The sequence below is a fragment of the Mastigoproctus giganteus genome, chromosome 1 (genome assembly GCF_048544385.1).
Source record: "Mastigoproctus giganteus isolate SK-2022 chromosome 1, ASM4854438v1, whole genome shotgun sequence".
Taxonomy (NCBI): domain Eukaryota; kingdom Metazoa; phylum Arthropoda; class Arachnida; order Uropygi; family Thelyphonidae; genus Mastigoproctus; species Mastigoproctus giganteus.
The window spans coordinates 174,918,638-174,946,369 of record NC_143575.1 but is presented as its reverse complement, the minus strand read 5'-3'; the positions used below and the strand labels follow the sequence as shown (position 1 = coordinate 174,946,369).

The 27,732-nt window shown below is 38.2% G+C and overlaps 1 protein-coding gene across 1 annotated transcript; it reads right to left on the bottom strand.

Annotated features, from left to right (window-relative positions):
• On the bottom strand, positions 1–27,732 carry LOC150091280 (uncharacterized). Its single transcript, XM_090389938.1, has 2 exons — positions 27,126–27,732; positions 1–414 (listed from the first exon to the last, which is right to left on the bottom strand). Exons 1-2 carry the CDS (start codon positions 27,138–27,140, stop codon positions 1–3), a joined length of 429 nt encoding a protein of 142 aa, XP_090246064.1. The 5' UTR covers positions 27,141–27,732.

Below are 27,732 nucleotides of genomic sequence, written 5' to 3'. Positions count from 1 at the left end.
CTACAACATCTTGCTGATTCCCATTCCGTGACCAATACCAATTCCATATCCAAGACCACCCAAGCCAATACCAGCTAATCTCATTCCTCCAACACCAATTCCCAATCCTCCTACACCAATGCTTCCGGGATGTCTAATATCAGTGGAATACGCAACAGCACGGCCAACAGGATGTCCCATTATTCCGATGCCTCCGAGACCAGCCATACCGTAACCTAATCCTCCAGTTCCTACACCCATTCTTCCATCGACAAGTCCCATTCCTCCAATTCCAACACCCATTACAGCTCCGGGATGCCTGATATCAGTTGAGTAGGCAACCGCCCGACCAACAGGATGTCCCATCATTCCAATGCCGCCCATAATTGGGTCAGAGTAGACACAGCCCACAAGGGTGAGGAGAAAGACAGCGAACTGAAATAAAAAAAGAAAACTTAACTATTTAAACGTAAATAAGCACAATTAGTATTAAAACTGCCTAAATTGATATTTCATAAAAATCAAGCCTTGTGATATTATTCCCATAGTCAAAGAGTCTCTATTTCATTGTTTCTTTCAATTTTTCCAAAATATCCGCCCATGTAGACAACTTAATCCAATGTTTCACAACACGTTGCCTGAAGGTAAACCTTATCAGATGCGACCTATTGTTTTGTTATTTTTTTCCAAAATATCCGCCCATGTAGACAACTTAATCCAATGTTTCACAACACGTTGCCTGAAGGTAAACCTTATCAGATGCGACCTATTGTTTTGTTATTTTATACAGATATAAAATCTCCCTAAGATTTTATGTTTGTGCTCTCAAGTTCTTGACTCACTTGATAATGAAAATATACCTTTCCCTCATTCATTTTACTGATTCCCTTCAGGGCCTCAATCAAATTCGTCCCTTCTCTGATATCTGTATTCGGTAGACCACATCTTTAAAACCTCTCCTCACAATTACAATGTTTATCAATCCACACCAATCTAGGCTCCCTTCTTTACACTTTCTTCAGACGTTCTACGTTTTTCTTTATATACGGAATCCAGACCTGATATAATATTCCAAGTACGATCGCACCACCGTCTTATAGAGAGAAGTATTGACGACCTCCTCCTCTTTATTTGCAAATTTTCGAGAAATCAAAGAACATAATGTGCCCCGCCTTTCTTGTTGCTTGCTGACACTTCATATTGAAATTTGTCTTTCTGCATCGTACTCCAAAGTCTTTCTCATCCTGAACTCATTTAATTCTTTCCGCTTAATCTACAAATTATTCTTGGGTTTCTATTCTCCAAGTGCAATGATACCTTCCATTTGACACCATTAAACTTTAGCTGCCGCTGTTCAGACCATAAGTGCAATCTTCCCAAATCCTTTGAAGCAGTAGCATAACCGGCTCTGATCGTTAACCAACTTTCAAGTCATCCACAAACTTTAACAGCTTCTCCCGTATATATATTCAGTTGGATGGAGGATAGTTACGCTATTAAACTTTTAGTGTTATAATCGAAAAATAATTTTATAGTATTGTGCATATGCTAAATAAACTATATTAAAAATTGTTAAAAACGAATTTAGAGCATTGAAATACCGAACAGTTTAAAACACTATTTCTCCTTAGTAATTAATCCAAAGTTAAATTGACATATTTTAAGTAATAAAATATCTTTACTTACCAGCTTCATGACGAATAGAGTTGGGAACGTAGTCAGTGGAGTGTACTGATATCCACTGGTCTACCGAATCCCTTTTATACGAAACCAAAAATCAGTGTCCTTCACAGATCCAGACAGACAACGACCTAATAATTCCAAATTTACACAAAATATCTGTTTGTAATCAAAAATAAAACTCAAGGTATAAAAGCAACGTACCATATGGCACTTGTCGAGTCGTGTTAATCAACGTCCCTACCGGTTTTTATGCAAATTAGTTAATTATCATTCAATTCGCAACCACGCAATATTCTGTTTTGTTTCGAATACTTGTATGTGGATGGCCTTAATATATAAGTGTGTGTAATTAATATGTATGTAACATGCATCATTGGATTTCTACATATGATTTCTTAGCAACCTCACTTTTCTAATCAAAGTAAGACTTATTTCAGGGTATGATTTTGAATCGATGTTACCGTTGTTTGTGAACACAAGTACTAGTATCTCATCCCATATATTCTGCACAGCACACTTTTGGAATTTGTGATATAGAATGAGTCTCAATAGACTGTTGGGTTAGTTATTTTAATTTCTTCAACGGCGACTAAATCATATTAACGTTAAAATCAGAGGGCTATTAGTATTTTTAAGCTAAACATTCAAGAATAAATTTTAAGCGTTTATATTCGGCTTGCATGCCTATACTGATTTGCCAGTTGGATAGCGGGCAGTTATGCTATTAAAACAACTAATATTGTGAGAATGGGAAGAGAAAGTTGCGATTTACATATTAAAATTACTATAAAAATAAAACAGGCGAGCGAGTGTAGGTATGTGGGAAGCCTAAGGATGGAAGCAGCAAAGAAATAAGAACAGCAATGAGGGAAAAGGGTTTTGAGAAGCGAAGAAGAATATTGTGTAGCAGATTAGGAATTCGTTTAAGGAAAATATTGATACGATGCCTGGCATGGAGTGTGGTACTTTATGGAACCAGAGACATGGACATTGAGAATGCAAGATATTAAAAAAATTGGAAAGTTTTTAGGTGTAGGTATAGATGAGGATGGAAAAGATGAAATGAAGTGATAAAGTGAGAGATTAGGAGGTTTTTAGGGGGCGGGTGAGATGTTTGACTGAAATAATCAAAAGACGGACGAAAATTTGGATTGGACATGTGTTGTGAGGTGAAAAGTTGATGAAGAATATGATGAAGAGAAAGAGACCCAGAGGGAGATTGAAGGAAAATTATTATTGGTCAATTGAGAGATATGATAGGTAAATTAATAGATTGAGATATGATATATCAATTGATAGATGACTATGGGGAGATAAAGAAGAGGGCTAAAGAAGTGGTTGTTGAATCTATGCCTGATCCTGCTTTAGGCAGAATACTGATAAGTATAGCTTAATTGCAGGTAAATGTTAAGGTTATTAATTTCAAGAGATAAATGCAAAGTTGTTAAACCTTAAAATTTGAAATTAAGGTACAATGATTTAGATTTGTATATCTTGCACGGTACAAACAGAAACATATCTGATAATGTATACAAATATAAAGGAAATATTCAGTACCTTGTGAGTGAGATCTAACCCAATTCGCATATTTGATATACCTATTAGATTGAATGCTAGAGATCATTATGTAAAAGCTATCATGAAAACTGATAGTCACATTTTATTTTAGAATGAGTTCGTACATTTTAACTGATTTTGATTAGTCCCATTTGGAACAGTAAAGGATTTGTGCGAATACAACCAATATCTTAAATATTCCGTCCAAGACAAATTGATTCTTATAATACGAAATAAGTATAATATTCATTAATACTTCTTGCTCTGGCAATGGCTAAATGAAATTCAGTTCGTTTTATCATTCAGTAACGAATGTAAAAAGAAACATGCTAGTAGGTATATATTTTACAACACATTGGGATATTTATATTAAATTTAATTTTATTACAAGCAGTTTGTCCCTTTTATTATTCAGTTAGTCAGTACCAGACAAGAATCATTAATGAATTCTCTAAATGAACTCTAACGTCTTTTAAAGATGGTTATTTTAATCGTATTTAGACTTAACGAAGAACTGTAGAGGCAAAGACAAAAATAAACAGAATAGTTATAAGTGTCGGAGCATATGCCTGTTACTAAACGCCTAAGTAAACTTTTAACATAACAACCAAAATATAGTTAAGCTTGGTTTGCTATTTAAGTGCTCAAATCCTAATTTGTTACTGAAATATATGAAATGAATACTTTTTGGGATTATGAATTTATTATAAGTGGTAACCGAATTCTCAACTACCTAATGTTCTATTTCAAAAGATTACTATAAGAAGCTGTAAACATTTTCATAATATTTACTACATTTCAAAAATTTTCACTGCTCATGAAGTTTTCTGAGCAGTGCAAAAAGGCTGCAAGAGTAGCTCATGGGGTCTTATCAACGATATATAGGAATTGTGCTAGCAGGGATAACGAGGTGATTATCCCCTTGTATAAGGCAATGGTCAGACCACACCTTGAGTACTGTATACAGGTCTGGAGGCCTCATTTTAAGAAAGATGTAGACATCAAAGATGTAGATGTAGACTTTTTGAATGAATGGATGGGTGAAACGGGAAGGTTTTTTGGTTGATGCTATACAAGCTTACTTTCTTGCATCATATGCCTCTACTAATGCTATTAAACTATACTACTCGACAAAATTAACGGAACAAAATTATTTTCATTAATATTTTATTGCGAACAGTGTCGCTGAAAGCGAATATTTGATATAATAGTCATGACATGCAAATTCCGAGTATCCAATACGATCTACCATCTGATTCATGCGTATAAAAACAAGGATTGCGACCATATCACTTTATTCCAGTTTTTTTGGCTTGCTCAGTGGGGTGTAGCTGCATTTCTAGTAATTAGAATGGCAAGTCATTGTCATTTAGATGATTCTTTGAGATGGCAAGCCGTTGGACAACTTAAAGCCGGGAAGTGGCAGGCGAAGGTGGCGTAGTGGCTTAATGTGCCACGCAGTATTATCTCGGCACTAGGAAAGCAGTTTCAAATGATAGGAACCATTACAAGAAGAGCTGGCCAAGGTCGTCCGAGGGTTACGTCAACCAGAACAGACCGCTGTCTGGCCAAAGGGTTACTTAACCCAGAACAGACCGCTATCTGTCTTTAACAGCACGACGGAACCCTACGATGTCCAGTCATCAACTATCTCTTGAGGTTGCTGCAGCCACAGGTGAAAAACATTTTCAATCGGACTGGGTTAAGAAGGCTCAACTCAAGGGGACTGTTCTGATTCGTTCTGAGCTGAGTAGCAACATCCAGACGACACCATCTCTTCATCGGTAAGAGGCCCATCCCACCCACGACAAGACAATGATCTGAGAAATTAATTATATAAATCAGGATTTTTCAGTCCATGTATCGTTAAAATCTGGCTTAACATATAATATACAATAAGGACAGTTTTGGTTCAATATGACCAAAGTAGCCGAAAATTCCCCAAATCTCCCTCTCTCATATTGCTTATCACTATAATAATTTACGTATCCACTTCTATATTTTGTTCATATTTACAATGTTTATATTTAATCCTTTAAAGTGTGGAAAGAAAGGATGATATGAAGCGCGTGCACTCACGCTACACCTATGTGTGCCATATTCTCCGCTCCGTGCTTGTTTTCATTTAATACTTTCTTCACTCACGATATTATAATGCCACGTTAATTAGTAAAGTTTATCAATTAGGTATGTTGATTAGTAAAGTTGTAAAATATTTTTTTTAAAATAAGTTGTAAAATTAGTAAAATATTAATTATGTTGATTAGTAAAGTTTAAATAAATTGTTACTGTTAACGAGCATTTATTTATTAAAGTTGACTTTAATTTTGAACAAATCTGATAAAAAAAGTATTATCCAGTTGCCAGGTCACTCATAAACCTTTTTTTTCGCATAAAGCTTAGTATCATATAATAATTTTACCTTACTATTAATCAATTTAACCAAAGTAGACAAAAACGATCCTACAAATGTTTATAAAAGAGCAAAATCCTGCAATATCCAAAAGATATGGAGAAAAGGGGATTACTGATTTGTTTAAATAAGGTAATCTATTATTAAGAGGTGAACATATCTGTGGTAGAAGAGTGAATGATCAGCCAGAACAGGTAAGAAACCGGTAAGTCTATCGAACAAATTTGACCTTCCAAATACCATACATTTGGTCTTTCGCTTCGAGTTTCCTTCTTGTATAAAAAAGATGCATTTGTATAAAACTAAAACTGCACGGTAATGTCATTTGTTTCGGTCCGAAGGACACCAATATTTCCATTTTGTATAAAACGACTTTATCAGAACCAAATTTCATTATTCAGTCTTTCCACTGCGTATTACAAAACTCCAATCAACAATGAAGGCTCTGTTAAGTAATCTTCGCATTCCTGCAATCTTTTATTACAGTTATTGGGCTTCGTATTCTAATATTAAGTGCTAAAATTAATATTATCTAATTTCGCTATACAAAGCTATAAAATCTCTTAATTTTAAAAATACTCTAAGACCTGTTAGAAGATATGCCATGTTTATTCTCCTGAACGGAATTTTATTCTCTAGAAGGACTGAGCGGTTTGTTTTGTTGACTTTAATTTTGAACCATTCTGATGAGAATGACAGCCATTCCCTAGCTCTATAATCTTAAGTAAAAGTTTATATAGAAACCTGCTGTCTATTTACAGAGGTGGGCTGCTCTTTGCATTTCGGATAACAGATTCCGCTCTGTATACGGTAACCATCGGGGTATCTTTATTTCAACAGATGAAAGCATCCAGGCTCAACTGATATATGAGAGATACTGAAGCTAAGATTTACTTCAGAGAAGGGTTTTAGCTTTAATGATTTTGAAATAGCTAAAATCTTATATTAATGGAGCGTCAGGTCTACTAATCGCAAAATATGCTTAAAACAAAATTCATAAAATAAGAAAATAAATAATAATAGCTCAGAAAATGTTGATTAAAGTGCCGTCGAACTAAATAGCGTTAAAAGCGACAAATTTGCGCTAATAATCATTGATTACTTCAATTTAATTATTATAAAAGGAATTTTTTTTCCCTTTTATAGTTTTCTATCACCCTTCTGGCCCACATGTGGCTGTTGTCTGCTGCGACGTAATTGTTGGAGGTTTCGAAGATGGTCTTGGACTAATTGGACATCCCGTTGGTCGTGCTGTTGCCTATTCTAGCAGTATAAGACATGCCGGTGGTGTCATTGGAGTTGGAGAACTGGTACTTGGTGGCTATGGAATAGGTGGTCTTGGACTGCACGGTGGTCTTGGCGTGGTTGGTCTCGGAGAAGTTGGAACCGGCAAGTGTTGTAAAAGTGAGTATGACCTTTGATTAAATTTTAATTTTTCCCCGAGTTCAATGTCTTTTGATTTTTAAAGTGCTTCCTATTTTTTCCATGATTGTATAAATAATATGGTTGCCGATTAATGGGTATAGCTATTATCTATAATGAAATTATATAATTGTCCATTCGGACAGTTGATTGTATTGGTGGGTGTTACCATTGAACTTTATTTTGTCGCAGAAAAAAAAAAGCTTAAAAGGCACATTTTTTACGACATGTATGGCTTGAAATTTTAAATGAAACTCTTCACTTATTTGTCAAGGTACATAGCACAAAAGATGAAGCCTTTCACATTTAAAGCATGCACTTTCATCTTCTGTATTTCATTTCTGTTAACTTTATTATATCAAATTTACTTTTACTTTTTAATGGGCCCGGAGAAGAAGCTGATATTTTAATGAAACATCATTTTGCAAAGGAAGTTTGTAATTCTTCCAGGAAAATAAGCAGACATGCAAAAAATTTAAAATTTTAAGAGGCAAAAAATAAAAAAAATAACGTATTATCACAAATTTGACTATGGTTCAATGTTTCTTTATTGGCTCACTAAGTCATATCTCTCTTCCTTTTGTGCCCCCAAGAGCTCACGTTTCTGGTGCAGTGCACAAGAATACGCCACTTTTTAGGAGATATTTAATAAGATTGCAAAATAAAACATTTTTATGGATAAAAAACTATTTCATTAATTTGAACTTTTCTTACAGAGATTATTAAGGATGGTATAATTAATAGCTGAAGAACAATCTAAGGAGGAATGAAGTGATGGTGTACGTATTTCCTTTTTTTTAACTTATAATGAAACAGTAGCCATCTAATGTATGCGTTTCTGTAGTCACTACAACAGTTTTTCACAAATTACTCCCTTTTGTTCCAATTCACATTCATTTACTTAATAAAATTACCGTAGCTTACTTTAAACATATTTAAAAATAAATTTGGAAAATTATTTATTAAATGAACAAACAGCCTTTCCAGAAAAGCGCATATATTGCCTTATGTGAAGTGAATAATAGATCAGGCCAGAGAACTAGAGCGGAGCATGCGTACTTCTGACACGGGCTTGTGCCAAAGTGCACAAACTGTATTGTAGACTTCCATGCTCAAAAGTGTAAGCACAAATACTAAATTTAAATGGTTAAGGATGGAAACAGCATCTTCAATAACAACCTTAACCAAATTGATTATTGGAGATCAATCTCCTATTGACTAAAGAACCAGAAAATTCAACTCAGGCACATTGATAAAGAAGTGGCCTCTATTAAGCAACTTTCAGCTGAATAAACAACCATGTAAAAACTCTTTTGAACTTTGAAAATATTAAGACCAAATTTATAAAGAAAGTGCTGGATAACCTTTCTTATGGCGAATCAGATTACCATGAAGGCAAAGCAATTTGCTTAGTCTAGACCGAATACCTCTAAAAGGCCAATTAGATATCTCTAATAAGAATATCAAATAGTATTATCATGGAATAGTCGAAGTCTAATGTTTTGTAGAGTTTAACAGAAGCAGAAGTGAATAAATGAGTTTTTGAAAAACCGATTAATCTAAGCGTTTCTGTTGGTGAAATCTGTATAAGAAACTACGGGTTATAGGAGCATGTACAGGTTTCCAATTAAAGGGAGAAAAAAAAAAAGACTATTATAAATCTTTTAGACCTAGGAAAGCGGATAATGTGTCCTGTTATTTTCTATACGCTTAGCTGGAAGTAGCGTGCTAATTCTGATATGTTTACACATTGATGAGTGGCTAACAGTACTGTTCGTTGGAACTTGACACATCGGGATACTCAGGTCATAGTGAGCCAGTTCTTATGACAGTTCTTTGGTATATTATTTTATACAAGTGTTCACCAAAAAAAAAAGCCAAACAACTCACACGAAAAGGCCCCCATCCCTCTGCCTAAGATCGGCAAAATAGAGCTCCGATTAAGGAAGTCTTTCTTACCACGAATCTCCGACGGAGTTCTAACCAAGATCTTTCCAAGCCAAGGACTGGTTGCAAATCACTATACTGTCACTGAAAACAGATGGCAGTCCATGTTCAAATCGCAAGGTTGCGAGTTGCATTCGGGTTTTAATGCATATAACGGTAAACTGTTGGTTGAAATAACAAAAAGATAAGGATTTTCAGAAATAAGACTGCTTTTTTATGGTCTATGAATAAATGGCCGAACTACAGTGGGTCACCGCCACGAGACGATGAAATTCAAAACGAACGGAAGCAAATGCAAAGTAATTTTGGACTATAATGGCATTGCCAGTTTAAATTCATTCCAGAAATGACTAAATTGTGACCAATGAGTCAACGCTGATTGGATAAAATATCGCAATTGTAAACTCAAGAGCTGGATTCTGGTATTCAAAGTATTCAAAGTATTTTTGTTTACTGCAGCCTCCAGGGTTTCCCCTATTGCCGCAATGATTCTTGTAGGTTTTTTTTTTAAGCCGGCGAGTGTGTGTATGGGGAGGTTTTTGTTTGAGTGTTTGTTTTGTTGAGTGTTGTATGCCGGCACCTGGAGACTTTGCAGCCAGGAGGCAAGAACAGATATATCTTGCGTCCTGACTCCCGTCCCTAGCCACGTGGAGGCGCTCCAGGGAGTCTGGTTATCACAAAAGGAGGTTCTTGAACCTCTATATGTTTATACAATAATATTAAAATAGAGATAAATATAGCAATAAAAGAGTAAATCATCAAGTGTGGATAGAGTTGGTTTAGTTGAGTGGGGATCAATTAATGGAGTGAATGTTTCTAGTGTGTTTTACATACAATATGGTAATAATTTAAAATAAGTTAAGTTTCGTCAGGAGATTAAAACATAGCGTGTGGATGAATTTAGATTTAGTTAAGGGGAGCAGTAAAGTAGTGGGTGTTTCTAGTGAGTTTAGCATGTTCAATGTTTAGGTTGTCCAATGATCTATACCAAATATTGGCCCTTGTAGGGGCCCATCCTGCCAGAAGAGGGCACGGCGTAACAATCAATTCCATGCACCTGCGGCAGCCACGACGGAGCCGCGGCGACAGACACAAACCAGTGCACCACAACCGCGGCACCCCGGAGCCACAGCAAACCTGAACAAAAGTGAACACTTCTAAGTTAGTAATTACTACAATTTTACAGTTGACAATATAAATACTTGGCAAAACAGCCACTGTCGCAACAACACTACGGCCGAAGACACAACCAGTGTCCTTAACCACAGCGCTACCGCAACAGCAACTTAACAGTTCTAAGGTAGTTAAGAATATCTTATAATTATCATAGCTATACAGTTCACAGTTATCTTTGCTCGTCCTACAGGGTTTAATTTCATCTTGAGGGGAAGCACCGCATTCAAGACACACATTCTTGCAGGGCTCAATCCTGTCCTAGAGTGTGTGGAGATGAGTTCATTGTGTGTTTTGCGAGTAGAAGGACGGACAAGCCAGTGTGGCAGGGTAGTTAACGGGAAACATGATTATTGCCAGTGGCTTCGACCCAGTCCTGTAGGGCTATAACCAAGTGAAATTCTCGATTGCTCAGCTTCTCGTAGATCTCGGTCCTGTCCTATGAAGGTAGGGTCCTCACTAATAAATAAAAAAAAAAAAAAAAAAAAAAAAAACGCACATACTGAAGACACTATGTGGCCTATGACATCGACCCAGTTCTTTAGGGCATGTTCAGTGTTAGTCACTAATTTCAAGGAAGCTACATCACAGTTATGTGTGCTCCGCTGCTCCTAAGCTGTGGGATGTCTTGTTCTTGAGTCCTTACTTTTGCTTCTTATTCAGTTCAGTATAATTGTGCTTCCGTTCTGCGTTACTTCCTATTTTCTTGTTCTGTTGAGTCCCTTCCACTTCATTCCTTCTTTTCATTTTCCCATTTACCTACTGTCTCTCTGTGCTTCCTGCTGGAGGGCCGCCCTTCGCCTGAATAATTTTCCTGCAAAAGCTGAAAGAAGTTTGAGCGATTCTGCCCCAGCTATCAGTTGTGGGAATTCTCCAGCGTTAGTTACGTTAGTCCCCAATAGCAGGGGATGTCTCAGATCTGTGTAGAGGTAACAGTCAAGTATGAGGTGTTTCACTGTTTCTTCTTCGCCGCATTGACAAAGGGGGGGAGAGAGTTAGGCCTAATTTGTGGAGTTTGGAGTTGAGACTACCATGTCCTGTGATTAGAAAAGTAGTATGCATGCTTGGTGTCCACCAGTTCCTGGATTTGTCTCGCAGATATATTTGTGGGAAGAAGGTGAAGGTGTCTCTTCCCTTAGTTGTTGTTTGCCAGATATCCTGCCATTTTGTGCCTATTTCCCTATAAATTCTTGCTTTGTTTTCTTTTATACTTTGGTTGGTGTCGTTGGCAATTCCTCCCAGCGTAGCCTGTATGCCTAGCCGTTGGTTGTGTGCCAGGTAGTGGTAGATTACATCAAAGTATACGGGTGGTCTCCCGCACAGTACCTGGAGGGCCTCAGTAGAAATTGTCCTGCATGCTCTGCAGGTTGCCAGGAGAAAGACTCTTTGTGACTGCAATAAGTATTTTTTGCAAGCCGAGTTCAGTGCTCTGTAACCCCAGGCCCCGGCTCCATAGCAGACAATGGGAATGTACAAGCAGGAGTAGTATAGGCTTAGTGTGGAGGATTTAATTCCCCATATGGCTTTTGTGATGTTAATGAGCCATCCTGCTATTTTCCTGATTGATTTGACGATATGCCTGATGTGTGGCAGAAAGGATAGCTTGTCATCTATCCAGATGCCCAGGTATTTATGCTGACGCACTAGTTCAATTCTTTGACCTTCTAATTTAATATTTGGTGGTCTATTGAGGTCGAGGTGGCCTTTGAGAAGGATTTGCTTGGTCTTTGGTATTGATATTATCAACTTATGAGTATTGCTCCATGTGTAAAGTTCCTGCAGGATTGTGTTTGTTTTATCCTCGAGTTCCTTGCGTGAGTTTCCTGGGATTACCAGGGCGAGATCGTCCGCGTATGCGATGGGTATAATCTCTCCATGTGGTAGATTTAGCCACCCGTCCAGCACCATATTCCAGCACAGGGGTCCCAGGACTGAACCCTGCCGGCATCCTCTTGTTATCTTTCGCATAACTGAGCAACAGCCCGAGGAGACTACTGCGCGCCTTTCTTTCGCAGCTTGAAAGTAACTGTCCATAAGCTTGTAGATTGGAGCTGATACCCCAGCCTCTCGGAACCTCGCAAGGGCACTCGGCCACCATAGTGTATCGAATGCCCCTTTGAAGTCCACGAAGAGGCCGAGGACATATTTGTGGTTATAATTTTTAATTGTTGTTAGCATAAGGTTAATTGCATCTGTGGTGCACTTGTGTGGAGTGAAGCCTAGTTGCCCGTTTGAATTTAGTGCCTTTGAGTTATAGTAGTTTCTGAGTCTTTGGGCCAGGAGTTTTTCCAGCACTTTCCCAAGGAAGGGTAACAGTGCTATTGGTCGATATGACGTGGCCTGGTTTGTCGGTTTTTCTGGGGACTTTAATATAATTTTCAGGTTGGCTGTTTTCCAAGCTGTAGGGAAGGTGCCAGCTACAAGACAGGAGTTATAAAGGTTTCTCAGCATATCTGGGCAGGTTTTCCATACCCTTTTTATTATGGAGACCTCAATCAGGTCTATTCCAGGGCTTTTACCATCCTTTAAAGATGTGATCGCAGCTTCTATTTCCTGTTCTGTAAACGGTGCCTCTTCTGCCACTGCAGTATATGTCAGGTGCTGAATCCTAATGTTTGTCTGTTCCAGGTTTTCTGGTACAGTTATATCTTGGTATATAATTTCATCTAATATGGTGTCCATAGTTGCACTCCAGGAGAGTGTTTCCGTTGTGTCAGGCTTTACTATTGATGCTAATGGGGTTGTTGGATGTAGCTTATTGATAAGTAGTTTGTACGGTAAGCCCCAAGGATCTTTTCCCAGTGTTCTTTGAATTAGTCTGTCCCATGCTAGTTTTTTCTCCTTTTGAATGTTATTGAAATAATTGTTCCTAGCTGTTTTGTACGTTTCATATAGAGTGGCCAGTTCCGCTTGATTGTGGTTGTTTCTTTTTGCCTTTTGGAATTCCTTCCTAGCCTTTCTTAGTTCCCTCCTTAGTGTTGCAAGTGCTGGGGTCCACCAGGGGACTGTTCTGGGCTTCCTTTGTTTGAGTGGGAAGGTTTTGTTAGCCGCCTCTTTAATAGTATCTGTGATATTCTGCTGGAGCTTGTTCACATCCCCATTTTGTTGTTCCAGTTGCTCCCTGGTAAGATCTATTAGATTCCTGTCAAAGTGTTCCCAGTTTGCGTTTTTAGTTTTGTACCTTGGGGTGTCGTAGTTCCTGCGGAAGGTTGGTGTTGTAGGCAATGTGGCTATCGTGAAGGTAATGGGGTTGTGATCACTGGTTGTCCATGATGGACGTACTGTCCAGTTTGTTAGATTATATGTAAAGAACCTGTTTGTCATGGTGACATCAATATAAGATTGTCCATGTGCACTAACAAATGTTGGTGGATGACCTTTTGTATTGTGTACCTTTATGCTGTTTGCATGGATAAATTCCTCTAGGAGTTCTCCTTTGAGGTTTGTTGTGGGGCTGTTCCACAGGGTAGATGCTGCATTGGAGTCTGTCATTATTAGTATTGCTGATTGTGAGAGTGTGAGTAGGAGGTGTTCTAAATAGTTGAGGAAGGGGTCAATTGACTGCATGTTTTGGCTACATCTCATGTATACTGAAGCCACATAAATGCGGCCAAATGAGCCTTCGAGACATGCACATGCTGCGTATTCTGTGCATAGTTTGTTTATCTTGGTGACTGTTATTTGTGGGTCTAGGATAGTAATGGCCGCCCAGACCCATCTTGCATTTCCTCCTGTACCAGTAGTTTCTGGGTTTGATGTCACCATTTGGGATCCAAAGGGCAATCCTTTTACCTTTCCTTTGTATGTATAGGGTTCTTGTAACCCTAGTATTGTTAGTTTCTCTTCTGTAGCAATTTTAGAGAGTCCGTTCATTACTGATATTGATCTTTGGCAATTGAGTTTCAGGGCTTTGATGTGTTCCATAACTTTAGATGCGTATTCAGCTTTGTCAGTCATAGTCCGTTCTGGCTTTTGTTTGGTCAATGGCTCTTAAATATTCAGGACAACTCTGGTCTCTGTATGTGTGTTGATCACTCTTCTTCCTGTTCCTGCAATTAGGACAGATGGGTGGGGAGTCCTTCTTTGGGCATTCTGTGGTTCGGTGTCCCAGCACTCCACAATGACCGCAAGTATTTTCTGTTTGCTTGCAATATTTGGAGGTGTGACCATATCCCAGACATTTGTAGCATCTGGTGACAGTGGTGAAGTCTCTGACTCCATGGGCCGTCCAACCAATATAGACTTTCTCTACTTTTAGGAAGATTTTCCTGATATGGCCGGGTACTTCAAGTACCCAGTGTTGTAAGTTCTGGGTGCGAGCCTTCATTTTAAATCGCACCTTTATTTCTTGTAAAAAGGTGTCGTAATCCTGGTACTTGACAATGGGCCTGGTGCAGGGGTGAATATTAGTTAAGTTTTAACCCCCCCTTCCGCCCGATTACAGATTGAGTTAAAATTTCGCCAAGGAATTTCACCAGAGAATTTTTTTTTCTGTTTCTGGGAGTTAAAGCAATTACTTAAAAGGTTGTAGTATAAAAGATGCAATGAAGTGCAAGTTGCTGGGTTGAAAGTGCTAAAGACCGAAGCACAAAACTGCCTGCTGGATTGTTTCCAACAACTCCGAATTTCTTCAAAAAAAAAAAATTTTCATTAAATTCATTTTCTTATAAAAAAAATCATTAAATAGCCATATTAGATAATAATCTATTATAACTAGCAATGTGTAAATAAAGTAGGTTGCTTTAGATTAGGTGGCATTTGCGTTAATCGCCAAAGCAGTTAAGGCGTCGGTATATTGTATCTGTAATTACGTATATTCTTCGGTCGGCTTGCTGGACGAGAGATCCGTGTCCAGGAGAAAAGTAAATCATGCAACCCGCACTTGAAACCTACTAACTCAGCTGTTGTAAAAAAAAAAACTCATAAGAATTCTGTGCATCATGTCTTTTCCAGTCAGTGTGTAACAACGAGGATGATTATTATTACTGCACTGCCTTGAGGGCAAGTAAATGTAAAAACACGTTAGATCTAGGTATTTGATAAAATTCAATCACAGTGGATTGCTACAAAATACCCTAACCTTTAATTTGAACAGATCTTTTACTCATGACATTATTAAACGAAAACATTGTGTTCAAAACAAGATTTCAGCTCTAATATAATAAACAGACTGAACAGCATCACCAGAATAGGCGAATCTGCTTTTTCACATTTAAAATTCTGGCATATGTAGTACGAAAACAACTTACTCCGAGGAAGAGCAGGTATGTCCAAGTACTACTTTTCCTGATTTTTTCACTGACCACATACGAGTATATCCATACGTCTCTCGGCATGCTAAAACATGAAGATGGGCACGGACATCAGGTCCTTTAAAATGCGTGAAACACGTCTCATCCATACGTCTCTCGGCATGCTAAAACATGAAGATGAGCACGGACATCAGGTCCTTTAAAATGCGTGAAACTGACAAAATTTTAATAATAACAACAACTGAACTCAACAACAACAGCTCAGAATAAATAATTCTGAGATGTCAAAAAATGAGCAGCTGCGTTCAGTTTGATGCCTTCCACTAACCGTACGATACTTGTCATAATAACTACGCAAAATAATTTAATATTAAAATACAAAGTGTAAACTAAGATCAAGTTTTATCTATCCCGGTTTACACTTTCCTGATCAAGATCGAATTCCCTCTTTCTTCCTGCATGCTAGAAGGAAAAGAATTAATGGCTATTCTATCCCTGTAAGATATGTCCCACTTTGTGCACTTTTGCTTCTTTTTACGGCATTTACAGCACGTCATTCTTCTAATTAATGAAATGAAATCCTGATACATTTTACCACTCAACGAACAAATAAAGGCACAGACGAGGGTGTTGTGACGGAAACACTTCGAAGGTTACAGAGAAAAGTTATAATACCGCTGGAAAAACCCGCCCGTTGATCGGACGAAAGAAATGACCTTAATCAAGAATTTTCTAAACGCCACCCCATAACCTCGATTGTATCTCACTTTCTCTTAACATAATTCCGGCGAAGGACTAAAAGTAGACCATGAGAGATTGGTATATAAGGGTACAATCCTCGTGCAAGAGGTATGCATTGTAAGAATTGCTACAGCCATCATGAAAGCTTTGGTAAGTAGTTTGCATGTTTACTTCCTCTCTCGAACGTGCTTTGTTTTATCTCTGTCTTCAACGCTCATTTCTCTCGTTCGTTCTAACATTCCCTTTAATTTAACTTCATTTATTCTTAAGTGTCACCTCATTTAAAAAAGAAAAATAAACTTATTTCAGCAGTACTTTATATTTAACGATGCAATTTCTCCTTAATACAGAGGAGTTAATAATTCGGAGAATTTTAAAACTATTCAATTAAAAAAAAAAACTTAATGCAGCTCTTTCTACTTTATAATTCTAAAATCTTTAAAAAGTTTGTTATTCATTAATCGATTTAAAGATGTTACATATATAATTACTGCATTCTGAAAATTCTCTTACAGTTTGCCGTCTCTCTTCTTGCCCTTGTGGCTTGTGTCTGCTCCAGTGGTCTAATTGCTGCCCCCATTATTGCCTACAGCGGAGACTATGCACTTGATCACCCTGTTGGTCGTGTAGTATCTTATTCAACAAAAATTAATCATCCTATAGCTTATGGAGTGGGAATCTATGGCACCAGTTACGGTTCGAATTATGGACTCGGATATGGTTTGAATCATGGACTCGGATATGGTTCGACTTATGGACTCGGATATGGTTCGACTTATGGACTCGGATATGGTTCGAATCATGGACTGGGCTATCGTCTAAACTATGGACTTGGTTTGAACCGTGCGCTCAACTATGGGTTGAATCGTGTACGTGACCATGGCCTCGCCTATCGACTTAGTTTGAATCATGGCCTTGGACATGGTTTAGGCAATGTTTATGGACTGGGATACGGATTAGATATTGGCCACGGAGTGGGATATGGATTAGGTATTGGCCACGGACTTGGCCTATATGGTTCTCGATATGGTGTTGGCTATAGCAAGGCTCTATTGTAAAGGTGAGTTTTATCTCTTAAAAATTAATTTGGTTTTGATATACTGACCACATAACCACTTCAGCAAAATGTCACTCTGTATTCCACTTGATAAATTTGTCAGTCTTCCTGTTACTAATACGAAACGCAATGTGAAAACGAAATACGAGTTTTACTGCATGTAGCATTGCTTCGTGTATCTACTTATCTCCTTCCAGGAACCATTTCTAATAACGCTGAAAGAACTGCATGTTCTGATTATTATATCCCTCCCCTAGTCTTATGAAAAAAGAACTGTAGTGTATATAATCCAAGTAAATAAATTGACGAGAAGTGTAACTTTTTGGCATTACGAAAACGTATCAGCTTCTCAAATCTCACAAAGTACACGAAATAGTAATTTCTGATTAGTCTGTTTTTGCGCCGTGTAATTTTAAGAATATTTGAGATAATTTAATGAATTCTAGATGAATCAGAAGAATTAGTGTTAGCTTCTATAGCCTCCTTCTACAGAAGGAAGTGTGCTACTGAGTGCAACAATCTCATATTTTGGAGGACACTTCGCTACATTTTTTCGTGGTATTGCACTACGCTAAATAAAAAGCAGTGTTCTAATGAAAAAAAAAAAAAAACTTCTCTATTAGAGCAGTACAATAACGAGGCAAGTGCCTCTCCAATATGGAATCGATTCACTAAGTAGTAACTCAGTTTGTTCATAGCTGCGTACAGAAGGAGGCCATATAGAATGACTTTATATACCTTTCATAACTTGAGTCTTTTGCCCTCGACTTAATATTAAATGCTATTAATGATACCTTCGTACCTAATAACGACTATCTTTAATAACAGTTAAACTGTTAGTACTAGTATAGCTAAATATTAACAGAAGAAAATGGCTGATTTAATGTCACGATTAGAGTTGTTACTATTATTGTATGTTATCTGATTATTTGCAATGATTAAGCCCATGTTACTTAATTATATACATGCTTACTGAATGATTCATTACTGTGTTTTGAGATTTACTAAATAGCCCGTATTTCTTTACAGAATAAGAAAAACTCTAGGGTTCAGGGAAAGAAGACTGGCCAAAACAATGTACATACATCTATTTGGTGATCGAAGAACTTGTCTTTAATGAGCGCACACTTACATAGCATGAACAATTCAATAAATAGTCATTGCTCCATTTGATTCCCGTTGTTTTCATTCTGTTTCTTCTACAACAAATTAATTCTTGTACTCTTACTCTAAAAAAACAGTACACATCAAAAGATACATATACATCTACTTTTTTTTAGTCTTCAGATCTAAGATTATAAGTTGAAAGGAGTGCATAATTTTGTAGGGAACAGTAATGCGCCACTTATTAGAAAATCCCTAAATTGAAGTAGTTTCCCATCGCAGAATACAGCAATCTGAAAATATCCAGGACTGCAGGCCGATACTGACAACTGAACACGAAAACAACTAACAGACCAACTAAAAATCACTTGGTCGCTTTCGGAGACCACGTCACGGCCGACTGTGGAAATCACACCTCCCCTAAGAGGCAACTGACGGTATTAAAAACAAGTACAAATAAACGGAGATCATGAGTAAAGGAAGAAACCTTCGCTAAATACTCTACTTTCTGAGGCTAGCCATGCATAGTGTTTGAGCTGAAATAAACAAAGAGGAAATATGTATGAATCTCAGAGTACATCAGCTCCAAACTAAGAGCATCACGGTACATTAAATCCCGTAATATTGATGTTCCCATAATAGTTTTAACGCATTAGAACGCTTTCAATCCAGGCTACATGGAACCATCATCGATGACAGCCACACTTTCTCTACCACAGAGACCCTGGATACCTTCGCTTTCCCCGCAGGCAATTTGAAACAGTGTTATATAATCAACTTCATTTGGTATAGTACCTAATGAAGTCACTTCAAGGCAACTTCATTAGGTACTATACTTTTCCACTCAATTCGTTCGTCCTGGAGGGGTCTAAATATGGCGTTATTTCACACAGTATAGGGCTCTCCTGATGTACCATCCAGACAAACTTGGTTGATCCACCATTTCATCGTTAAAATGAATTCAAATCAATATCCTTCTAAAAAGAGAGCCTATTTCCGATACCACAATCTATTCAGTTTCAATAACATTCTGGAGAACTAATTATTCTCTGTCTTTCGTTTTACAAACTACATTGTACTCTCACAGTAATTCTAAATAAGAACAATTGTTGAAACCTAAATACAAAATCTTCACTTGAGACTAAGTAGACAACGGTGCGGAAAAATTCTTACCGTCAAGACCGAATTTTGCGATCTTCCGCATCTAGCTCTTTTACCACACGGTGTCAAAGCCTGGGCTTCGAAAGACAATGTTCTTTGATCGTTTCAAAGACATCACTGTGCGAGGGAGGGTCTGGAGTTGAACCATGTACTCATACTGATATAGATGCGCGTTTTCAAATTGGTTGAAAGAGTTTGCTGATACGTGCACAATCTTGCAATTTTATGTCTTTCATTTCACCATCGCTTTAAGTGGCTTCTATGTTAGAGGATTATACTCGCTCCTTTTGTTCCGGACAGTCTGCAGCATCTTGCCAGCATCTCCCCACGCTTCTTGGACAGACGCTGAATGCATTTAGGGTATTGTGTTGTACATAATCTGTCAACTTCTTCAATTAATTATTAACTTGATCTCTGTATACTTTATTTTACCCAATATAGATATTGTATTAATTTCTCATAGTTGCCTTTACCCTCCTAGCATTTGATTGCTGTCTATGGGTGGAAATTAACTTTTCTTCGCCTGATTAAATAAATTAATAAATAAATAATAAATATGGGGAATTACAGCCGTTTATTCCGAAGAGCAATACCGTTGGAAATATCTGCAGAAATGGCGTGCTGATTTATAAGCTGATCACCCAGATTGTAAACAATCCCTATTAAATACTCCAATATTTGAGATTCGTGGAACAGACTAACAACAGCTTTGTATCCTCGTACGTTTTGATATGCTGTTCTTCTTGTCCTGCTAAAAGTTACTCGCTGTTTGTAAAAATACTGCTAATATGTTAAATTTTTCTATGAAGTAGCATATAGATGAGTTATCACGCTCCACAGCAGAATGATGCCAATCAACTGGTGATGCAATGGTTCAAGCTGGATTGCTCTTTCCTTCTTCTGTACGATACCAACTACAGATTTCCAAGCATCCCTTTGCGATGCAATGACTTAAATACAACTAGCGGATTATCCAGCAGGAATATAGATATTAGAACATGAACACTTTATTTATTTTTGGGCATTATTAGTACGCAGATCCCTTGTCTGGCTCCGCGTTCCAGGGATTTTAACCAACTAGTGGCAGTATCTATTATATATGTATCGCATAAATTATTTGTACGTATTTTATATAGGTGTTAGGGTTACCAGAAAAGCTGGCTGGGACCGCCAAGTTTAATAAATAAAAAAGTCGAATTCATTCTGTTATATGGTTCGCTTGTCGTTCGATAATTGTTTCCAAATCTCGAGTTTCCAAATCTGCCTCCTAAAGTGTAGGGAGGCAGATTTATAAACTCAAGTAGTTGATAAGGGAGTTGATTCAGAAACTCAATTTGAAGTTGAGAAAATTGGCATTGAAACAAATTTAAATAGAGATATGGTGCTTGATTTTACATTCGAAGACGATTCAAAAAGAGATATTGGTGTAAGTGGAGATGTAACATACTTGAGCAACAGATTAGGTACAAAGGTTATCTCGTCCATATATGGGTTGGTAATAAAACTTAAAAAGCAGGTAGTTCATTAATGACAAGTGAAGGAAATAAAGTAACCAAATATGCATCATATTATGTTCTTGATAAGTAGATTGATATGAAAACTATTACCACACCGCAAATTATAGATAACGAAAGGTTAAAAGCCAGAATGCAGGAGTTACGGTATAAATCCTCTTTGATTGATAATATAGTCAAGGGTCAGCTTTTTATTGACCAAACAGTGTACTATGCAGAGAAAGTTAAGGTAAATGGTACTGGGGAATTTTCTGGAAGTGAAGGTGTGATAAGACAACAAAAAGAAAGTAAAAGGAAGGAAGGATCAGGTAAACAAAAGCAGAATATTATCATACTAAGAGCGAGGGATCAGTCAAATTTTCAATGCACTCAAGAGGTCAGAGAGGCAGTTGAGAATACATCATTTAGAAAGGATTTCAGGGATATTAAAATTAGAAACAAAGGCGTAATAAGAGACTCGGAGTACAGAAGATGCAATTAAGATTGTTAATTCGAAGTTACTAAGTGGTGTAGAGGTTTAATATGACAGGCCTAAGTTAAAGGATCCAACTTGATATGCCTAGGAAAATAGCATGAAAGGAAATTAAAGAGCATTTATTCTATAAGAATTTTAAAGATTATGGGTTTGCGAAAGAGGATGAAGAGATTACTTTTAAAATCAAAACTGGTTCCAAATCAAGACTTGTGAATTGGGTTATTCGATATTCCCCCAGATTGCTTAAAGTTATTCTAATTAATGAAAGAATATACATAGAGTTTTCATCTCACAAATACAGACATTTTAAAGTAGTATGAAATGTTTTAAGTGTTTAGGCTATGGTCATACCTTACAAAACTGTCAGCGGAAAACTGATGTCTGCGGTACTGTGCAGAGAATGGTCGTATGTATGCAGCTTGTTTGTACAAACATTAACCACATAAATGTTGTAATTGTATAAGAAGGAAAAAGGATGGTAACCATTGCAGCATTCGGGATGTTGCCTGTGCAGAGTATAACAGAGCTGTGGAAATTGCAAATATGAACACAAAGTATGGATTTTCTGGATATAATTTTAGTAGTACTGCAAGTCTGGAGGATCACAAATTGAGGCTTCCGTAAATAAATTGTTAACGGTCAAAACCTGTAATGGATGAGGTTAGGAAGGTTGTTCATAAATTATTTAGTTTGTTTGCTCCAACTGAAGGTGCGAATGATAACGTTACAGATGGATTTTACGATGAACTCCAGACTGTGTGTGAAAGAATTCAAAGATATGATGCTATTAAAACTCTCGGTGATTTCAACGCTAAACTAGGCAGGGAAGAAGTTTTCACGAGTATTTGGGAGACACAGCCTCCATGAAGAAACAAACAGTAATGGTCTTACAGTAGCGCAATTCGATGCTGCCAACAACTTTAAGGTCTTGAATACCTGGTTTCCAAAAAGGAATGTTCATAAAGGTACATGGAAAATCCGTAGTACAAATCAGGCTAATCAGATTGATCATATACTGTCTCTCTAAGAGGTGGGCTACTGCTATTGAAAATGTCCGTTCTTTTCGGGGCGCCAGCTCCGATTATGATCATTTTCTAGTGGGAGTCAGACTGAAGTATAAAATAGCTCTAGTAGCAAGAGGAAAGGCTTAGAAAACTAAGCTGTGAAATGTAAAGAAATTGAAAGCCAGACTTGTTGAAACGAAGTACCAGGCAGAGTTGGCCCGAAGACTGCAGGAACAGGAAAACAGTGACAAGATTGAAGATGAATGGACTTACATAAAGGCTGCAATTCTGGATGCAGTACACGTAACCTTGGGTGAGACCTCAAAGCCGAGAAATGAAGAATGGTATGATGACGAGTGTCGAGTAGCAGTAGAATTGAAGAGACAAGCCAGGATGAAATGTTTACAGTGGAAAAACAGAGCGAATAGTGAACACTACAAGGAAAAACGGATTGCCACAGCTAGGATATGTAGAAAGAAAAAGAGAGAAGCTTTGAGAAGGAAGGTCGACGAAATGGTGGAACATTACAACAAGGAAAAGTAGAAAGTTTCATAAGAAGATTAAAGAAAGTACACGGGAATTCCGATCAAAGGTTACTACATGTAGGGATAGTGAAGAGAACTTGCTGACTGAGAGAAAGGAAGTTCTGAAACGGTGGAAAGAGTATTTTGAGAGCATTTTGACAGGAGGTAAGACTCAAACAAAACAGCTATTGTACTATACTGTACAACCATGCATTGAAGACTAGTTTCGAAGAAATTCGAAAAGTTATTAAGTGCTTAAAAAACTTTAAAGCACCAGGAGCTGATGGAATAACTGCAGAGTTGCTCAAGAACGGTGTAGTGATACTATGGAGAAGAATACATAATCTTATACTATTAATATGGTCTGATTTAAAAATCCCGGATGAATGGACACATGGAATCATACAGCCGATTCACAAGGGTAATAAACTGCGTTTCTCTAACTATATAGGGATTACATTGCTGAGTGTTACTTACAAGTTTTTGTCGGGAGTTATTTATAACAGACTGGCAGCATATTCAGAGAAAATCATTGGAGAATATCAGCATGGTTTCAGATCCAATCACTCAACAACTGACCAGATTTTCATCTTGATGCAGATACAGGAAAAAGCATTTGAGTATAATGTACACTTATTTAACCTATATATAGATTTCAAACAAGCTTTTGATTCACTCAACCAACGGGAAATGATCTCCTTCTCCTGGGCATATCCGCAAAGATTGTTAGGCTCATAAAAGCAACCAACCCTGGCTGGCTCTAAAGCAATGGTGAAAATTGACAATGAGTTGCGACTCCCTTTGACATTAACGCTGGGATTAGACAAGGTGATGCACTCTCTACTGCGTTATTTAACTTGGTTTTAGAGGCTGCTGTCAGAAAATTAGAAGTGACTGGACACATGAGCACAAAGACAGTGCAGGTCTGTGCATATGCTGATGACGTCGCTATTATCAGTAGGACTCTACCACATCGTCGTCCTCTACCACAAAACAGTTTTCCAGTCAGTCATCCTTTATGCATCAGGAGCCTGGTATCCAAAAGCAACAACTGCAACAAAGGGAAGAACTACTCAACGATATATTCTGCTTACTACATCCAGAGCCTGCAACACAGTTAGCACCCACGCACTCCAGATCCTCATGGGCGCCCTAAGACAAGCCCTTCCTCTGGACTTGGAAGTCGTTCGATTCAGACTCCTTTACCATCTCTCCAAAGGACAAACTGCTACTTCCCAGAACTTTACGATTGTCCTCACAATGACACTAAAACAGCAAAAAAAAAAAAAAAAAAAGGATTACCCTGCACTTTCAACAAGCCTGGAAAATGCGCTGGGAAAATTCACCAAAGGGGGGGCAATCACCCGAAAATTCGTGCCAAAAGTACAATATGTATATCCAACTTATCCGCACTGGTTCTCACTAGGACTATCAACCACTTATTTGCTCACCGACCATGGTGCCATCAGACAGAAACTAGCAGCCTTTGGACTAAGCGATGGTACCCCTTTGCCACTGTGGACAAACAGAAACGTGGGAGCACCTGATGCACCACTGTGATCTATATGACGACCTACGCTGCCGTCTAATTACAGAAAACCAGTACACACTACTAAATCAGGAAGACCGCGTATTGAAACAGGAATATAGCTATAGGGCCTTAGCCAATTTTTCGCAAGACCTCTTTAGCAGAAGGATTTTCCCTGTGCCGCAACCACAGCAACAACAAACAACATAACCTCCGCTTATTCATCGGACCTAGGGAGCATATTGCTCACACGGATTTAAGACTCAACGACCGGAACTGACCACACCCCAGGGAAGCTAGAGCACTGCGGAGACAAAGTCACAGATAAAACTCTCCCTGAACTTGAATTTCACGGACCAGATAGCTGGCAAAGGTACTACTACACAGACACCTGGAAATGATAACCACCCAGGACTGAGCGACTCCCTAGAAGTCGCCTAAAAGCCAATCTGATATCATGAGACCAAAAGTAATCACCAGCACCGAACATGGAGGCGCATCATGTGGTACAACACTGAACCATGTGTTTTAGTAACAACACTAAACCATGTGACACAGTGTTTTAGTGACTGAACCTGCCGGGATATCACCACCTATGACAAGATAAACAGCAAATGTGCTGTTACAGAGCCTTATTGGCGATCTGAGCCGGCTCTCTTACCGGGCTCACTATTCCTCCCTTCCCTGGTGAGGGTATTTCCTTCTTTCCCCCTCGCCATCCCTCTTGTGAGGCATGGACATGCCCCACTGACATCCACCTGGGGTCGTCTTCCCTATTTCCCTACTTTCTTCCTTTCTTTCTCCCCTAGTCTTAACTCTCCTCCCCTCTATCTGAAACTTAGTGCACGTCCCACTCATCAAAGTGTAACCTTATCAAGAAACGTTTCGGCCTCTCACCTTTCAAGGGCTATTCCCTTGCAATCGAACTTTGTATCATCCTTTTTTTTTTTTTTTTTTTAGGTTCTCGACACTGAAATCTCAGGAAATTAGGTGGCAGAACCTGCCAGAGTGAAAGCAAACTACTAAGTACCTGGTCTGCCTCCACGGGGCGAAATTGGGACAATGTCGGGCCTCAGCAGGGGTCGGCCTGACTGCTAAATGGCCAGAAGGAAAACGGTGCACGACACCACACATTTCAAGATCCATACACTTAAATCTTTGGCCTTTACAGCGAACTGTATCACCACACAATGTAAATTGCGCAGAGATGGGGGAAACCCCTGGTGCAGTTTGCCCCTAAATACACTTTACAAACAGAGTTTATAAAACAGTGTCCACCAATGCCCTACAGTTGATTGGTGGAGTACTTCCCCTTGATTTGCATATTTTGTGTAGGACTGTTATATACCATCTTAAAAAAAAAGAGTAATGAATATTATTGGGGCCCAAACGTCATTAGAAAATAGTATAAAAATGGAAAAGATTAGGTCATTAGACAAGCTGTATAACATTTAACAGGTAGATGGAATAATAGCTTAACTGGTTCAGTTACCGGGCTATTTATCTCTTTTGTAAAGTTTATATTACAGGAAAATAGATTGAAATGGTTTTACCCGGCTATGTTTACTTCATATTTATTGACCAGACACAGCTCTTTAAAATAAACTATTTCAGTTAGGGTGAGAACAAGATTATCAATGCTTATGCTGTGCAGATGAAACATGGAAACATTTTGTTTGACTGTGATTTGTATAATGAGTTAAGAAATAAGTTGTTCCAAGTAGTGATTTAAATGATGATTCTCAGTTACCTGAATTAGTTTCGAGTAGTTTAGATTTTAATATTTTTCAGCAGTTTCGTATTTTCATGACTGGTAATTAAGGGTTTTTTTTTTTTTTTTCTTGTACCCAGACATGGGCAACATGGGTACGGGATTTCTGGCATACACTGAACTAGCACTCCTTCCAATTGAAGCAGGATTTGTGCATTTTGAATAGTAAGGGACACAAGCCCGGCTCCACGTGCCGATGGACGGACACCGTGCAGAAGCTGCCCAGGCGTTGGCTGCGCCCTTGTGGCAAAGTGGACTGACACAAACATTTACTCTTTACAAACATACATTTACACATTGCTCAGGAAGTTTTTAAACTTAGATAGAGAGAAAGGGGAATTCAAGATAAGCATTGAAAAAACAAACGGTGTGTGGCATTAAGTATCTTCTGTTTTTTTTTTCAGGGCAACGCACTAAAACGTTTGCATTTATACATTCCAGCGTCTAAATGTAGGCTTCCACCTTGACGGTACCACCTACACCTCTTGTTTTGATCGAATGTAAATGCATTCCCACCCCTTCCACTTTTTGCATCGAACCCTTAAGGCTGTGGAGATTACTTATTGTCTGCGTATGTACCATAATTCGGGAAAACGTTTGTGCAACAATATTTATAACAAATAAGGTAGAGATGTCTACTAGCAAACATATGGCTCTCGTTTATGCGCACATTGAATGGGATAAGATACATCACAAAAAGTAAAAGCAAAGTGGCACACTTTGGGTAATATACTTATATTAATTCGATACAAGATTTCTATTGGCACAATTGGATTTGGTATCGGTTTCCAATGCACGGTAAAAGCATAATGAAACTAACCTGGGGCATTTCCATTTTCCTCGATACAACAACAGTTATACGTAAATATTTACATCAGAAATGTAACTCGTTCGCTGTTGGCATAATCAATTTTGACCGCTACTGGGTCAGGTGGAGGTCTTTCGAGATGACTTTTGATATATAGATCTGTCTACGAAAACCTGAACTCTAGCAACGAAGAAATAGAGTTGTAGTTGTTAGGTCTGACGAAGTTCGTTTCCCCTGGCATCGTTTCCGAGAAGGAAAAAAAAGAACGACGGTTCTGACGATGATCACTTCGAAATGGCATCGGGAAAAGTGCTGCAGAAAGCTTTATTATCCTAATGGTGACAGCCAACAGAAGCCGCATTTTTTGTAATCACCAACGGTAGGAGTAATCAGGTCCTTTGTGGTTGGCCCAAACGATCGACCTTCCATACATCACTCGGAACGTCGACTACGTACGAAAGAAATGTCAATATCTAACATCAATAACCGGGTGGTGATCATCGCTACCATTGCATACGAGCACAGGACAATCACGAAAGGTATCTAGGGACACTGCAGCTCAAAGGTAAACAACTTTCTGCAGAATACCACCAGTTTTTGCCTCCTCTCGTATTACACA